The following is a 15741-nucleotide window of genomic DNA, read 5'->3' on the forward strand; positions in this document are numbered from 1 at the left end:
CGGAAGCGTTCAAGAGAACGGGGTTGATGGAGTCGTACTCGTCGTGATCCAAATCACCGATGATCCTAGCGCCGAACGGACGGCACCTCCGCGTTCAACACACGTACGGAGCAGCGAAGTCTCCTCCTTCTTGATCCAGCAAGGGGAAGGAGAGGTTGATGGAGATCCAGCAGCACGACGGCGTGGTGGTGGAAGTAGCGGGATTCCAACAGGGCTTCGCCAAGCGCTGCGGGAGGAGGGAGATGTGTCATGGGAGGGAGAGGGAGGCGCCAGGGCTTAGGTTGGGCTGCCCTCCCTTCCCCCCACTATATATAGGGCCAAGGGATAGGGGGGAGGCGCAGCCTTGGCCCTTCCTCCAAGGAAGGGTGCGGCCAGGGAGGAGTCCCTCCTCCCCAAGGCACCTCGGAGGTGCCTTCCCCCTTTAGGACTCTTCCTTTTCCTCTTCTCTTGGCGCATGGGCCTCTTGGGCTGGTGCCCTTGGCCCATATAGGCCAAGGCGCACCCCCTACAGCCCATGTGGCCCCCCGGGGCAGGTGGCCCCACCCGGTGGACCCCCGGGACCCTTCCGGTGGTCCCGGTACAATACCGGTGACCCCGAAACTTGTCCCGATGGCCGAAATAGCACTTCCTATATATAATTCTTTACCTCCGGACCATTACGGAACTCCTTGTGATGTCCGGGATCTCATCCGGGACTCCGAACAACTTTCGGGTTACCGCATACTAATATCTCTATAACCCTAGCGTCACCGAACCTTAAGTGTGTAGACCCTACGGGTTCGGGAGACATGCAGACATGACCGAGATGACTCTCCGGTCAATAACCAACAGCGGGATCTGGATACCCATGTTGGCTCCCACATGTTCCACGATGATCTCATCGGATGAACCACGATGTCAAGGACTTAATCAATCCCATATACAATTCCCTTTGTCTATCGGTACGACACTTGCCCGAGATTCGATCGTCGGTATCCCGATACCTTGTTCAATCTCGTTACCGGCAAGTCTCTTTACTCGTTCTGTAACACATCATCCCGTGATGAACTCCTTGATCACATTGTGCACATTATGATGATGTCCTACCGAGTGGGCCCAGAGATACCTCTCCGTTTACACGGAGTGACAAATCCCAGTCTCGATTCGTGCCAACCCAACAGACACTTTCGGAGATACCTGTAGTGTACCTTTATAGTCACCCAGTTACGTTGTGACGTTTGGCACACCCAAAGCACTCCTACAGTATCCGGGAGTTGCACAATCTCATGGTCTAAGGAAATGATACTTGACATTAGAAAAGCTTTAGCATACGAACTACATGATCTTGTGCTAGGCTTAGGATTGGGTCTTGTCCATCACATCATTCTCCTAATGATGTGATCCCGTTATCAACGACATCCAATGTCCATGGTCAGGAAACCGTAACCATCTATCGATCAACGAGCTAGTCAACTAGAGGCTTACCAGGGACATGGTGTTGTCTATGTATCCACACATGTATCTGAGTTTCCTATCAATACAATTCTAGCATGGATAATAAACGATTATCATGAACAAGGAAATATAATAATAACTAATTTATTATTGCCTCTAGGGCATATTTCCAACACATTATGAATATGTGTGTTACTACTATCGAGATTCAACAAGAATAGACCACTCTTCAAGGGTGCATGACCATAAAAGATATTACTCATATAAATAGAACAACCATTATTCTCTGATTTAAATGAATAACCGTCTCGCATCAAACAAGATCCAGATATAATGTTCATGCTTAACGCTGGCACCAAATAACAATTATTTAGGTCTAATACTAATCCCGAAGGTAGATGTAGAGGTAGCGTGCCGACTGCGATCACATCGACTTTGGAACCGTTTCCCACGCGCATCGTCACCTCGTCCTTAACCAATCTTCGCTTGATCCGTAGTCCCTGTTTCGAGTTGCAAATATTAGCAACAGAACCAGTATCAAATACCCAGGTGCTACTGCGAGCATTAGTAAGGTACACATCAATAACATGTATATCACATATACCTTTGTTCACCTTGCCATCCTTCTTATCCGCCAAATACTTGGGGCAGTTCCGCTTCCAGTGACCAGTCTGCTTGCAATAGAAGCACTCAGTTTCAGGCTTAGGTCCAGGTTTGGGTTTCTTCTCTTGAGTAGCAACTTGCTTGGCGTTCTTTTTGAAGTTCCCCTTCTTCTTCCCTTTGCCCTTTTTCTTGAAACTAGTGGTCTTGTTGACCATCAACACTTGATGCTCCTTCTTGATTTCTACCTCCGCAGCTTTCAGCATTGCGAAGAGCTCGGGAATAGTCTTGTTCATCCCTTGTATATTATAGTTCATCACGAAGCTCTTGTAGCCTGGTGGCAGTGATTGAAGAATTCTGTCAATGACGCAATCATCTGGAAGATTAACTCCCAATTGAATCAAGTGATTATTATACCCAGACATTTTGAGTATATGCTCACTGACAGAACTGTTCTCCTCCATCTTGCAGCTATAGAACTTATTGGAGACTTCATATCTCTCAATCCGGGCATTTGCTTGAAATATTAACTTCAACTCCTGGAACATCTCATATGCTCCATGACGTTCAAAACGTCGTTGAAGTCCCGATTCTAAGCCGTAAAGCATGGCACACTGAACTATCGAGTAGTCATCAGCTTTGCTCTGCCAGACGTTCATAACATCCGGCGTTGCTCCTGCAGCAGGCCTGGCACCCAGCGGTGCTTCCAGGACGTAATTCTTCTGTGCAGCAATGAGGATAATCCTCAGGTTACGGACCCAGTCCGTGTAATTGCTACCATCATCTTTCAACTTTGCTTTCTCAAGGAACGCATTAAAATTCAACGAAACAACAGCACGAGCCATCTATCTACAATCAAACATAAACAAGCAAGATACTAATAAGGTACTAAGTTTCATGATAAATTTAAGTTCAGTTAATCAAATTAATTAAAGAACTCCCACTTAGATAGACATCCCTCTAATCCTCTAAGTGATCACGTGATCCAAATCAACTAAACCATAACCGATCATCACGTGAGATGGAGTAGTTTTCAATGGTGAACATCGTTATGTTGATCATATCTACCATATGATTCACGCTCGACCTTTCGGTCTCCGTGTTCCGAGGCCATATCTGTATATGCTTGGCTCGTCAAGTATAACCAGAGTATTCCGCGTGCGCAACTATTTTGCACCCGTTGTATTTGAACGTAGAACCCATCACACCCGATCATCACGTGGTGTCTCAGCACGAAGAACTTTCGCAATGGTGCATACTCAGGGAGAACACTTCTTGATAATTTAGTGAGAGATCATCTTATAATGCTACCGTCAATCAAAGCAAGATAAGATGCATAAAAGGATAAACATCACATGCAATCAATATAAGTGATATGATATGGCCATCATCATCTTGTGCTTGTGATCTCCATCTCCGAAGCACCATCGTGATCACCATTGTCACCGGCGTGACACCTTGATCTCCATCGTAGCATCGTTGTCGTCTCGCCAAGCTTGTGCTTCCACGACTATCACTACCGCTTAGTAATAAAGTAAAGCATTACATCGCGATTTCATTGCATACAATAAAACGACAACCATAAGGCTCCTGCCAGTTGCCGATAACTCGGTTACAAAACATGATCATCTCATACAATAAAATTCAGCATCATGTCTTGACCATATCACATCACAACATGCCCTGCAAAAACAAGTTAGACGTCCTCTACTTTGTTGTTGCAAGTTTTACGTGGCTGCTACGGGCTTAAGCAAGAACCAATCTCACCTACGCATCAAAACCACAACGATAGTTTGTCAAATAGACTCCATTTTAAACTTCGCAAGGACCGGGCGTAGCCATACTTGGTTCAACTAAAGTTGGAGAGACAGTCGCCCGCAAGCCACCTATGTGCAAAGCACGTCGGGGAAACCGGTCTCGCGTAAGCGTACGCGTAATGTTGGTCCGGGTCGTCTCGTCCAACAATGCCGCCGAAGCAAAGTATGACATGCTGGTAGGCAGTATGACTTATATCGCCCACAACTCACTTTGTGTTCTACTCGTGCATATAACATCAACATAAATAACCTAGGCTCGGATGCCACTGTTGGGTTTCGTAGTAATTTCAAAAAATTTCCTACGCACACGCAAGATCATGTGATGCATAGCAGCGAGATGGGAGAGTGTTGTCTATGTACCCACGCAGACCGACTGCAGAAGCGTTGACGCAACATAGAGGAAGTAGTCGTACGTCTTCCTGATCCAACCGATCAAGCACCGAAACTACGGCACCTCCGAGTTCGAGCACACGTTCAGCTCGATGACGATCCCCGGACTCCGATCCAGCAAGTGTCGGGGAAGAGTTCCGTCAGCACGACGGCGTGGTGACGATCTTGATGTACTACAGCAGCAGGGCTTCGCCTAAACTCCGCTACAGTATTATCGAGGACTATGGTGGCTGGGGGCACCGCACACGGCTAAGGAATAGATCACGTGGATCAACTTGTGTGTTCTAGGGTGCCTCTGCCTCAGTATATAAAGGACTAGAGGGGGAGGCTGGCCGGCCAAGGTGTGGCACGCCAGGAGAGTCCTACTCCCTCTGGGAGTAGGATTCCCCCCCCCAATCCTAGTTGGAATAGGATTCGCGGAGGGGGAAAAGAGAGAGAGGGGGCCGGCCACCTCTCCTAGTCCTAATAGGACTAGGGGAAGGGGGAGGCGCGCAACCCATGTAGGGCTGCCTCTTCTCTTTTCCACTAAGGCCCATCATGGCCCATTTAGCTCCCGGGGGGTTCCGATAACCTTCCCGGTACTCCGGTAAAATCCCGATTTCACCCGGAACACTTCCGATATCCAAACATAGGCTTTCAATATATCAATCTTTACGTCTCGACCATTTCGAGACTCCTCGTCATGTCCTTGATCACATCCGGGACTCCGAACAACCTTCGGTACATCAAAATGCATAAACTCATAATATAACTGTCATCGTAACCTTAAGCGTGCGGACCCTACGGGTTCGAGAACAATGTAGACATGACCGAGACATGTCTCCGGTCAATAACCAATAGCGGGACCTGGATGCCCATATTGGCTCCTACATATTCTACAAAGATCTTTATCGGTCAGACCGCATAACAACATATGTTATTCCCTTTGTCATCGGTATGTTACTTGCCCGAGATTCGATCGTCGGTATCCAATACCTAGTTCAATCTCGTTACCGGCAAGTCTCTTTACTCGTTCTGTAATACATCATCCCGCAACTAACTTATTAGTTGCAATTCTTGCAAGGCTTATGTGATGTGCATTACCGAGAGGGCCCAGAGATACCTCTCCGACAATCAGAGTGACAAATCCTAATCTCGAAATACGCCAACCCAACATGTACCTTTGGAGACACCTGTAGTACTCCTTTATAATCACCCAGTTACGTTGTGACGTTTGGTAGTACCCAAAGTGTTCCTCCGGTAAACGGGAGTTGCATAATCTCATAGTTATAGGAACATGTATAAGTCATGAAGAAAGCAATAGCAACATACTAAACGATCGGGTGCTAAGCTAATGGAATGGGTCATGTCAATCAGATCATTCTCTTAATGATGTGATCCCGTTAATCAAATAACAACTCATTGTTCATGGTTAGGAAACACAACCATCTTTGATTAACGAGCTAGTCAAGTAGAGGCATACTAGTGACACTTTGTTTGTCTATGTATTCACACATGTATTATGTTTCCGGTTAATACAATTCTAGCATGAATAATAAGCATTTATCATGATTATAAGGAAATAAATAATAACTTTATTATTGCCTCTAGGGCATATTTCCTTCACACTGCCACCCCTCCATCTCGATCTCTTTGCCATCACCGGCCCCTACTTCACCATGGCCGGCGCTGGATCGAGCTCATCTGCACCTAAAGAAGGTAGGTTCACCGGAAGATCTAGCCTACCCCGATCCAGAGGATCTATCAGTTTTATCTCTGTCAACCATCAAAAACATATTAGTTCAGAAATAGTAATAAATCTGAAGCCTGTATCTTATTCTGAACTTCTCCTTGGCTTCCCTATCCTCCTTCTAGATGCTCCATTGGGTCGTCTTTCATAAGCATATTTAGTAGTCGAAGGGAAAAAATTGAGTATGAAGGAGAACCATATTTTAAGAAAAAAACAGCAAAATTCAGTACATGTCAAATTTAATAGCTTCAGAAATGGAAAGTTCAGAAATTTTATGGGATTGATACACATTGGGCTGTGCTCAAGAACAATACAAAGAGTAAAATGCAAGCGCGGTCCTAATTCTTTCCCAAAAGTGTCGATTGGGTCCTAATTCTTTCAAAATGCACATCTGGGTCCTAATTCTTTCTAAGTTGTTCATCCGAGGTCCTAATTTCGTTTGACCGCCGCTGACCAGCTCGCGTGGCGCTTTGACCGCTGCCACGTCGACTCGAGGGCCCACGCGGGAGATTTCCCGCAGTTGGAGGTTGGGAATTTAAGCAGTTTGGCCCCTGGAGTTTATGCTTTCCTCATTCCCCGGTCCCTAGGTCTTCTGCTCGCTCTCTCCCTCTCTCTGGTGCCGCGCCGTTGCCGCCATGTCCGCCGCCGCTAGCTCGTCTGCAAGTGAAGAAGCAGAGCACTGTTGAGACTGTGGTGTATGCAGAAGCAATGCAGAAGATGAATGAGCTCATTTTTCTATGTAGGAGTATTCTCACCTTAAACCTGGGACTTCCTCTTATTCCACTGCTAAACCCAGGAGATTTAGGGCTTAGTACAGGAGGTAGCTCAGGTGTACCACTAACATGAATATTATCAATTACACTGTCAAAGGCCATGTCTTTGTGATCCATAAACAATTGAAAGTAATGGAATTTTGGAACAACTGCTGTCATGTGCAAAGTGTCAGTGTCACAGTCCACAATCCATAGTCCATTACCTAAATTCTTTCCAGGCAGTAACCAGTAAATAACATGCTTAGATTGGTCACTATATCCCAATTGCTGCATAAAATCAGTGAGCCAGATAGGAGACCATGTATCTACTTCGCAACCATCGAACAGAGCAACTTTCCCATCGGCATACGTCTTCGATCGGCCAAATCCGCAAAAAAATCCAGCATAGTTGATTTCTACGGTAAAAACCTCCTCTTGTGGTCCTAGGTATCGAGGGATTCAGTCAAATACTACCATCGATTCGAGCTAAATCGGAATCCGCAGAAAAAGAGGATCGAGGGTTAGGGTTACGGGCACCACACTGACCGTATCGCGGAGGAGGATCTCCGGGTCGCCGATGCACGGGCGCCATCCTAGCGGCGCCGCCGCCGGACAAGCGCCTGCGATGGCCGCCTGCCTCTTCTCACCGGACCACCGCCGTCGATTTCCCCTGTTTCGCCAGAGCAGAGAGAGGTGGGGAAGAGGAGAGGAAAAGGACTACGGCTGTGAAGAGATTAGGGTTGGGAGGCTCTTTTGAAAAAATGCACGGCTGGTCGTTATCACACGTGGGCCCTCGAGTCGACGTGGCGGCGGTCAAAGCGCCACGCGAGCTGGTCAGCGGCGGTCAGACAAAATTAGGACCTCGGATGAACAACTTAGAAAGAATTAGGACCCAGATATGCAATCTGAAAGAATTAGGACCCAATCAACACTTTTGGGAAAGAATTAGGACCGCACTTGCATTTTACTCCAATACAAACAACAATTTAATATTGCTTTTTGTACCAACACGTTAATCCTAGCATTTTATACAGTAGAAATTCATCAATGGGCAACGATCTGCGCCGGTGCGCCGGCCCAACTGTTGGGCCGGTCGCACCGCGACCGTTGGATTTGAGCGCGTGGGCCGTTGGATCCGGCTGAAGAAAACGATTCGCCCTATCATCTTCTACCTCGCGTCGCGGCGCCGCGCCTCCTACTGCCCCTGCCGCTCCAAGCGTTGCGCAGCCCCTCCCCCCTCCCCTCCCCCTCCCCTCCCCCGCCCCCGGTCATCCTCGTCTCCGTGCTCGTCGCCGCCGGTCGCCGTAGCTGCTCGTCGTCGCTGCTGCAGCAAAAAATGCTTCGGATGCATCAAAAAAATGGGGGGCGTTGGTTCCAGCAATGGCAGGGGCGCTTCTAGCACACACAAAATGCGTTCCTCGCCATTGCCACGGTGTCGTACTCTTAGCATCACCAGTAGTCACCAGTTGCAAACAAAAGAATAGCACTGATTTCCAGCAAATCTAATGGCCGGTTCCAGCAAAAATTCTGCGGATGTCACCGTTTGAAGTAAAAAAATCCGCCGGTTCCAGCAAAAAATGAAGCCACTTCCAGCAAAAAAATTCAGTGCGGTTGTAGCAAAAACGCGTCGCCGTCGTCGTCGTCGGTTGTAGCTCGCCGTGAAGGGTCGCAACAAAGTGAGTCGCTGGTTCCAGCAAAAATGACATCGTCACAGGTTCCAACATTTTGGTTGAAGCTTTCTCGATCTCTTGTAGAAGCTTTTTCATCTGCGGAATGAAGCTTTTTCATCTGCGGGATGAAGCTTTTTTTTAAACGGTTGCAACTTTTGTAGTGTCTGGTTGAAGATTTTCAATCTTTGGGTTGAAACTTTTTCATCTACGGGATGAAGCTTTTGTTAAAACGGTTGCAGCTCTTCATGTGTTCCGAGTCTGGTTTGAAGCTTTTTTATTTACTAGATGTAGCGTTTTGCTGCAACAGTAGTAGATTTTTGCTACCACCGGCGATTGAATTTGCTACAACCGGTTCTAACAAAAAATCACCGTGGGGTGTAGTCTGCCATGGCTGGGGAGGCTCGAGCGCTGCAAGGTCTGGCGAGGGGCGGCCGGGGCGGATTCCAGGGAGAGGCAGAGGGGCGGATTCTGGGAAGAGGCAGAGGGGTAGTAGTCCGGCGAGGGGCGGCCGCAGGCGGACGAGATACGGCGAGGGGCGGCCGCAGGCGAACGAGATCCGGCAAGGCGCGGCCGCACGCGAACGACATGCGGCGAGGGGCAGCCGCACGCGGACGACAAGGCGCTCTTCTCTGGCGGCGGCGGTCGAAGGAGCCCGCTGGTCGCCTTGCCGACGCGTGGTGCCTGCCGGTGCTGGTGTCCTCCTGTACGTGCGCTGCGCGAGGAAGAAGGAGACCGGCCGAATCGTTCCGCCGGTGCCCCGGCCCAAACGTTTCCCTTCATCAATAGGATGCAGAGGCGTCCAGGTTTTTAACTGAAGATGGTCTGAGAAAGTGAAGACGTTCTACTTCTTTCTTCAGTTATAAAAACGACGCGTCTGGAATTAAAACAGCTGGAATGAGCGCGTGAGATTGCCGATGAGTTCGATCCCAGTTCCAATTCAGCCGGCGACAGTTCGAATCCGAGTTCGACAAGAATCAGGAGCTCTCCCCTGAATAAATGGGGGGCGCCGATAGGAGCAGCAGCTCCAGTTCGATCTGCTCGCCCACCTTCCCAATCTCCAGACCTAGGCACGCCATCGATGGCAGCCAAGGTGCTCCAGCTCCGCAGCGCCGATGGCAAGGTGCTCGTCGCTCCGGCGTGGGACTATCGCCCGGCCGCCGCCCAAGCCCGCCCGCTGGAGATGCGGGTGCCCTCGCGCGCCCTCGAGAGGGTGCTCCAGTACTGGACCAAGCACAGCCTGGCCAAGGCCACCGGTGAGTCCCGGGAGTCCCTCGCTCGCTGGGACGCCGACTTCCAGCGCCGTCTCGAGGAAGACGGCCTCGCCAAGGAGGCCGCCGCAGCCGCCCAAGAACTCCGCCGCTACGGCGTCGACCATGGAGGGCGTCCCAGTCGCCACGCCGCCACGGCCGCATCTGTTGCTGCTCCTGCCAAGGCGGCCCGTGGTGATCCCGTCCGTGTCTGGTGTGTCAACCACGAAGAACGCAGCCATACGCCGGCGATGCCCGGCTCCGTCGTTGCCTCTGATATTGCCTCCGCCGCGCGCCCTGGGCCTGCCACCACCTTGCCGGCTGCTGCTGGTGCTGACCCCGTGGATGTCCGGTGCGCCATCCGTGCCCGTGGACGCCAGATGGCTGAAGACGAGGAGTCCGCTTGCCACCACCGCAAGCGCCCGGCTTCCAAGGCTCCACTCTGCCTGCCTGCCACTGCTGTTGCGCCCGTGAAGAAGGTCTCTCGTCCCGTCGCTTCCAAGGCTCGCTCTTTCGTCGGCTCGACACCATTGCCAGTCACTGCTGCTGTGCCCAGTGTGAAGAAGGCGACTCCAGCTTCAACTCTGCGCGCAAGAAGGGGAATGGGGGAGCTCAGCTGCAAGGTTCCGAAGCAAAACCGTGTCACCGCTGCAGCACCAATGAAGCAACCAATTGCTTGGCTGCGTCCAGTGGTATTACGCCCTTGCTAGTCTTTTACCTTCCTAAACCATTCACACATGAGTTTCATTTAATCTTTGCATCTCTAGGTTCTGCGCTTAACCACCAAGGAAGCAACCAATTCCTTGGCTGCCTCCAGTGGTATTACGCCTTGCCTAGTCTTTTAGTTGCTTCCTAAACCATGCACACATAAGTTTCATTTAATCTTTGTCCCTCTAGGTTCTGCACTTGCTTATCAAGATTACTAGTGTTCTTTGAATCCCGTTCAGTCATTAGTAATTTTACAAGGGTGTCAGCAGAGTCTCCATCTAGTCTAGGCAGCAAAAACCTTGTTAAGATGTGTACGACATAGTTACCACTGCATCCAAACCTGGTCCTAAGTTAAGGGTTTAAGTAAATAAAGGGCATTTTCAATAAATCAAAGTAAAGCAGATGAGCCAAAAAAATTGGAAACTCATGTACTGCAATCCCGGCACGAGACAGAGCGTAAAACGCACTCGCCGCAAAATGCAAAATGCCCATTTGCTACCCGGCTTGTAGCAGGAAAAAGGAGTAGAATTGAACTTGTCGATACACACAGTAATCATGTGAGCTGCCTAGCATTTGGAGACTATGCTGACTCTCCTGTAAAATTAATCTTGGCTGAATTGGATTCTTAGGCATTGGCGTCTTGGTGAGTTAAAGTTGCAGTTTCCGACGAGTAACATTGGTTAGTGAACTCTTGTGTGTATGTGTGGGTGAAGCTTTGAGCTAAGCAAGTCCTTGATGTACCGACTATCAAGTCATACTGTAATCAGATTCAGATATGAATGAAAAATTGCTGGCCTGAATTTGTGCAGAGCATTTGAGTAACTTTCTGTATATATGTTTGTTGTATGCATCTATGACTTATTAAAACATTCTGCTGCTCTAGTCGGAAAAGGGTGTGTCTGAGGCACTGATCCAATAGAACTCACCTCTGATTTCTCAATACTTCGTTTGAGTGGTGAAGCACAGAACCATGTTTTTGACAGTTAATGGTTAGAAGATAATTTTCGTTTGAGATACTGTAATCTGAATTTGTTGGCCTGAATCTGTGCGGAGCATTTGAGTAATCTTTTTGTATCGATCTATTCTTGTATGCTTCTATGGCTTCTTAAAACATTCCTGTGTTCTGGTTGGAGAAGTGTGTACCCGAGATACGATCCAATGGATTGACCTCTGGTGTCACAATACTTCCTTTGAGTGGTGATGCACATAACCATGTTTGGGACAGTTATCAGTTAGAAGATTTTTTGGTTTGAGATACAGCAATCTACTTGCCAAGAATGTGAACTCTTGTGTGTGTTGGTGAAGCTTTGAGCTAAGCAAGTCCTCAATGTACCAAATATCAAGTTGTAGCGTGATCAATTTCAGATATGAATGAAAAAATGTTGGCCTGAATTTGTGCAGAGCATTTGAGTAACTTTCTGTATATATGTTTGTTGTAGAAGATTTGTTGGTTTGAGAATGTGGAAAAGTTTGCATCATAGTGCGGCTATTTGACAAATAGGTTTGGCTTTTCTCAGATCATGTTAGCTTTTCATTCGAATTATGTGCAACAGCAGTCTTACATTTTCAGACTCCCTGCTCTTGCACCACTGGGCATGTGAACTGGCATGTTCATCGCTCCAAGTATCTATCTCGTGATACTATCATCGGTCCTGTTATTGGTCTCCTCATTTCTTTCTTGAGTATTCCTTCCCACATCAACTCATCCAGCGCTGGATCTGGTTGGTCAATTTTAAGGTTACTCAGAATTCTCTCTGTACTTTGTGAAAATATGACGAGGGAGACCTGCTGCAAAAACAAACTGGGTAATCATTGCTTGCGTTAGTTAGCATGGAATCGTACATGTTGAATCAGCAACTGATGGTATGTCACATGGAAAACCAATTTAGATTATCATCAACAAGATCCTCTGTAAAAGTTATCCAGTAGTCCAATGTTTATCTGCATTTCAGAGAACGCGGTGGTTCAGTACGTTGATGATCTCATTGTCATTGCCGTTTATCCTTGCTCACCAAAAGACTGCTGCATTTTTCTGCGGAGTGCTGGATGGTGAAACATAACATCACGGTTTCCAAGCTCTTTCTGAACTTCTTTTAGGTCTCCAAACAAACCGTTCTGAATTCTGATGTTTTATTCCTTGAGATCGTGAGGTTGTAATAAATTAGTACAGTAGGCATTAGATTTTATTATATTTGCTTATGTGAGTCTGTCCAAATTAGGAAAGATGTCAAATTAAAGAGCCGTGCTGAGAAAATACATATAATATTTACATGTGAATAGAGTACTGAAAGACCCAGACACAGGAACATGGAAAACAAAAGTCAATATTGACAAAAGCTGCAATGGGTTTGCGAGAAAATCACTGAATACCGCTTGCATTTTAGGAGCTTTGCTGCCCCAAGCTTCACGAAACAAGCGACCCTGGACAAAAACACCCACATCAGTGAAGCTACAAGCAGAATTTATGCCTTCAGTCAGAACACAATTAACTCAAGAAATAATGCAGATAAAAGAGCAGAGCTTACATATTTCCAAAGCTGTTCTTGGCATATGAACCACCACGGTGACCAGCATACATGAATAGAGATCCTGAATGTTTGGCAAATAGGTTGGGCTTTTCTCAGATTTTTTTTATTGTTCTGGAAAAGGAGGTTAAAACCCTCGGCCTCTGCATCAATCGATGCATACTGTGGTAGGAACTTGTACCCTACCAGGCCTGGGGCGTAAGCAGTAGGGGAAGGAGGGAGCTGGGCGAGGCGATGAGCGGCCGCGCCGGCGGTTGGGCGCCGTCGCGGAAGAGGAGGGAGATGGCGGCGGCTAGGGTTCCGGCTCCTCTGGGAGCCGGGCAATAGAGATAATAATCTTCTTATTGCTTGATTCCAAAAAGAGTCTTACAACCTATATTTATAACCTAGATAACTTGCATAAGAATTAATCTAAGATAACTTGTGGGCTAAGATTGCCCGGTGGGCCTAGCTAAACCGGCCATAACACTTCTCCCCGCCTGCACAAACAGCTCGTCCTCGAGCTGTAAGGTGGGTAAGCGCTTGCGGAACTCCTCGAGGTGATCAACCAGCGTCAAACACCTTCTCGACAGCTGGGGCGGCCAGGTCGGCGGCGACGGCGTCCTCCGGAATGTAGTCTGCAACCTCAAGATAGAAGAGTCGCGGGCAGGCATGGCCGGGCGTGTAGGGCTCGTCGCAGTTGAAGCACAACCCTTGGCGGCAACGCTCGAGTAGCTCGGCTAAGGTGAGCCGGCGGAACGGGCGCGCCGCGGTCACGGCGAGGGGTGCCGCAGAAGCCTGTGCAGGCCGACCCTGTGCGGAATCCGGCCCGGGTAGCGACCCAGCGGTCCGGGACGGTGATTCCTGCTGGATGGCCACCGTGCGGCGCTCGAAAGCGCGGGCGTAGTACATGGCCGACCGGAGATCCTGGGGTCCCCGAAGCTCCACGTCCACGCGGATGTGATCCGGAAGTCCACCGGTAAAGAGGTCGGCCCGCTGCTGCGCCGTCACACCCGACACATGGCATGCCAGGGCCTGGAAATGGTCGGCGTAGTCCTGCACTGTGGAGGTGAATGGAAGGCGGCCGAGCTCCACCAGGCGGCTCCCGCGAACCGGAGGCCCAAAGCAAAGGAGGCAGAGCTCGCGGAAGCGCTCCCAAGGGGGCATGGCGCCCTCGTCCTGCTCGAGGGCGTAATACCAGGTCTGTGCCGCGCCGCGGAGGTGATACAAGGCGAGCCAGGTACGCTCCGATGCGAGGGTGCGCTGCTCGCGAAAGAACTGGTCACACTGGTTGAGCCAGTTGAGGGGGTCCTCTGTGCCGTCATAGGTGGTGAAGTCGATCTTGGCGAACCGTGGCGGTGTCTGGGTCGGAGCGCCATGTCGAGCTGGCTCAGAGGTGCGGAGCAGGGAGGCGGGTGGCGCCTGGTCGGAGTACTTCGGGTAGGGACCCGCGGAGCTGGATGGCCCGCCGAACTTTGGAAACGGGGTCGGCTGCTCCAGAGCCGTGGTGTAGACCGGCGATGGCGAAGACCCAGCCGCCCATGCTGGAAGTGGCGACGGGGAGGGCAGGAACCGGACCTGATGAATCGGGAGGCCGGTCGGTGAGGGTGCCCCCGAGCTAGGCAGGGGCGGTGCTAGTGGTTGGAACGTCGGTGGCGGGGGTGGGCGGGGGCGTCGGTGGCCGCGGGAGGGGGTGGCTGCAAGTACCACAGAGGGGCCGCGGTCGGCGTAGTCCTGCCAGGGTGTCCCGCTGGAAACGGCAGCAGGGGCTGCCCAGTGCAGGTCGGCGCAGAGAACGGCTGCAGCGGTCCGATGGCCGCCGCCTGCGGCATCTGCTGTAGCGGCCAGGGGCCCGAGGACGGCGTCGGCGCCAAGGGCCAGAGGGGCACGCCGTACGGAGAGACGCCCTGGGGCGGCCACAACGTGTGACCGTAGGCGGCAGGGGGCACCATCGGCAGGGGCATGTAGGGCCCGGCCGCGTACTGCTGCTGTTGCAAGTAGAGGCCCTGGACGGCGGTGACGAGGTCCCGCAGGGTGGCCGTGACCTGCTCCGGTGTGAAGACGGCGGACGGCGGTGGCCCGGGAGGAATTATGGAGGACGGCGCGGCCGGGGTCGCGGTGGATACAGGGCCCACCAGCGTGGTTGATCCAGCGGCGGACGTCGTCAGCGTGGTGAGGGACGGCGCCGGCAGCATCGGCGCAGTGAGGGACGGCGCCGTCGTCATCGGCGCGGTGGATCCGCTGGAAAGCGCCGGCGGTGGTGGTGGCAACTGAAGGAAATATGCCCTAGAGGCAATAATAAAGTTATTATTTATTTCCTTATTTCATGATAAATGTTTATTATTCATGCTAGAATTGTATTAACCGGAAACATAATACATGTGTGAATACATAGACAAACAGAGTGTCACTAGTATGCCTCTACTTGACTAGCTCGTTAATCAAAAATGGTTATGTTTCCTAACCATAGACAAAAAGTTGTTATTTGATTAACGGGATCACATCATTAGGAGAATGATGTGATTGACTTGACCCATTCCGTTAGCTTAGCACTTGATCGTTTAGTATGTTGCTATTGCTTTCTTCATGACTTATACATGTTCCTATGACTATGAGATTATGCAACTCCCGTTTGCCGGAGGAACACTTTGTGTGCTACCAAACGTCACAACGTAACTGGGTGATTATAAAGGTGCTCTACAGGTGTCTCCAAAGGTACATGTTGGGTTGGCGTATTTCGAGATTAGGATTTGTCACTCCGATTGTCGGAGAGGTATCTCTGGGCCCTCTCGGTAATGCACATCACATAAGCCTTGCAAGCATTGCAACTAATGATTTAGTTGCGACATGATGTATTACGGAACGAGTAAAGAGACTTGTCGGTAACGAG

The 15741-nt window shown here is 49.9% G+C and overlaps 1 protein-coding gene across 2 annotated transcripts; it reads left to right on the forward strand.

Annotated features, from left to right (window-relative positions):
* The first annotated feature begins 9269 nt into the window (after positions 1-9269).
* On the forward strand, positions 9270-11097 carry LOC125535972 (translation initiation factor IF-2-like). 2 transcript variants are annotated; one of them, XM_048699054.1, is made up of 2 exons: positions 9270-10296; positions 10424-11097. In XM_048699054.1, exons 1-2 carry the CDS (start codon positions 9471-9473, stop codon positions 10474-10476), a joined length of 879 nt encoding a protein of 292 aa, XP_048555011.1. In that variant the 5' UTR covers positions 9270-9470; the 3' UTR covers positions 10477-11097. The 2 variants fall into 2 exon arrangements, with proteins under 2 accessions (XP_048555011.1, XP_048555012.1); XM_048699055.1 differs by having other exon boundaries at positions 9271-10406; positions 10537-11097.
* The last annotated feature ends 4644 nt before the right edge of the window (positions 11098-15741 follow it).

Source organism: Triticum urartu, chromosome 2, assembly GCF_003073215.2.
Source record: "Triticum urartu cultivar G1812 chromosome 2, Tu2.1, whole genome shotgun sequence".
NCBI lineage: Eukaryota > Viridiplantae > Streptophyta > Magnoliopsida > Poales > Poaceae > Triticum > Triticum urartu.

What these genes read in the sequence shown, in the direction of transcription:
- LOC125535972 (XM_048699054.1), top strand. Translation starts at nt 9,471, where the DNA reads ATGGCAGCCAAGGTGCTCCAGCTCCGCAGCGCCGATGGCAAGGTGCTC. An exon ending in CCGTGTCACCGCTGCAGCAC is followed by an intron (nt 10,297 to 10,423) that starts CAATGAAGCAAC and finishes GCGCTTAACCAC; the next exon opens with CAAGGAAGCAACCAATTCCT.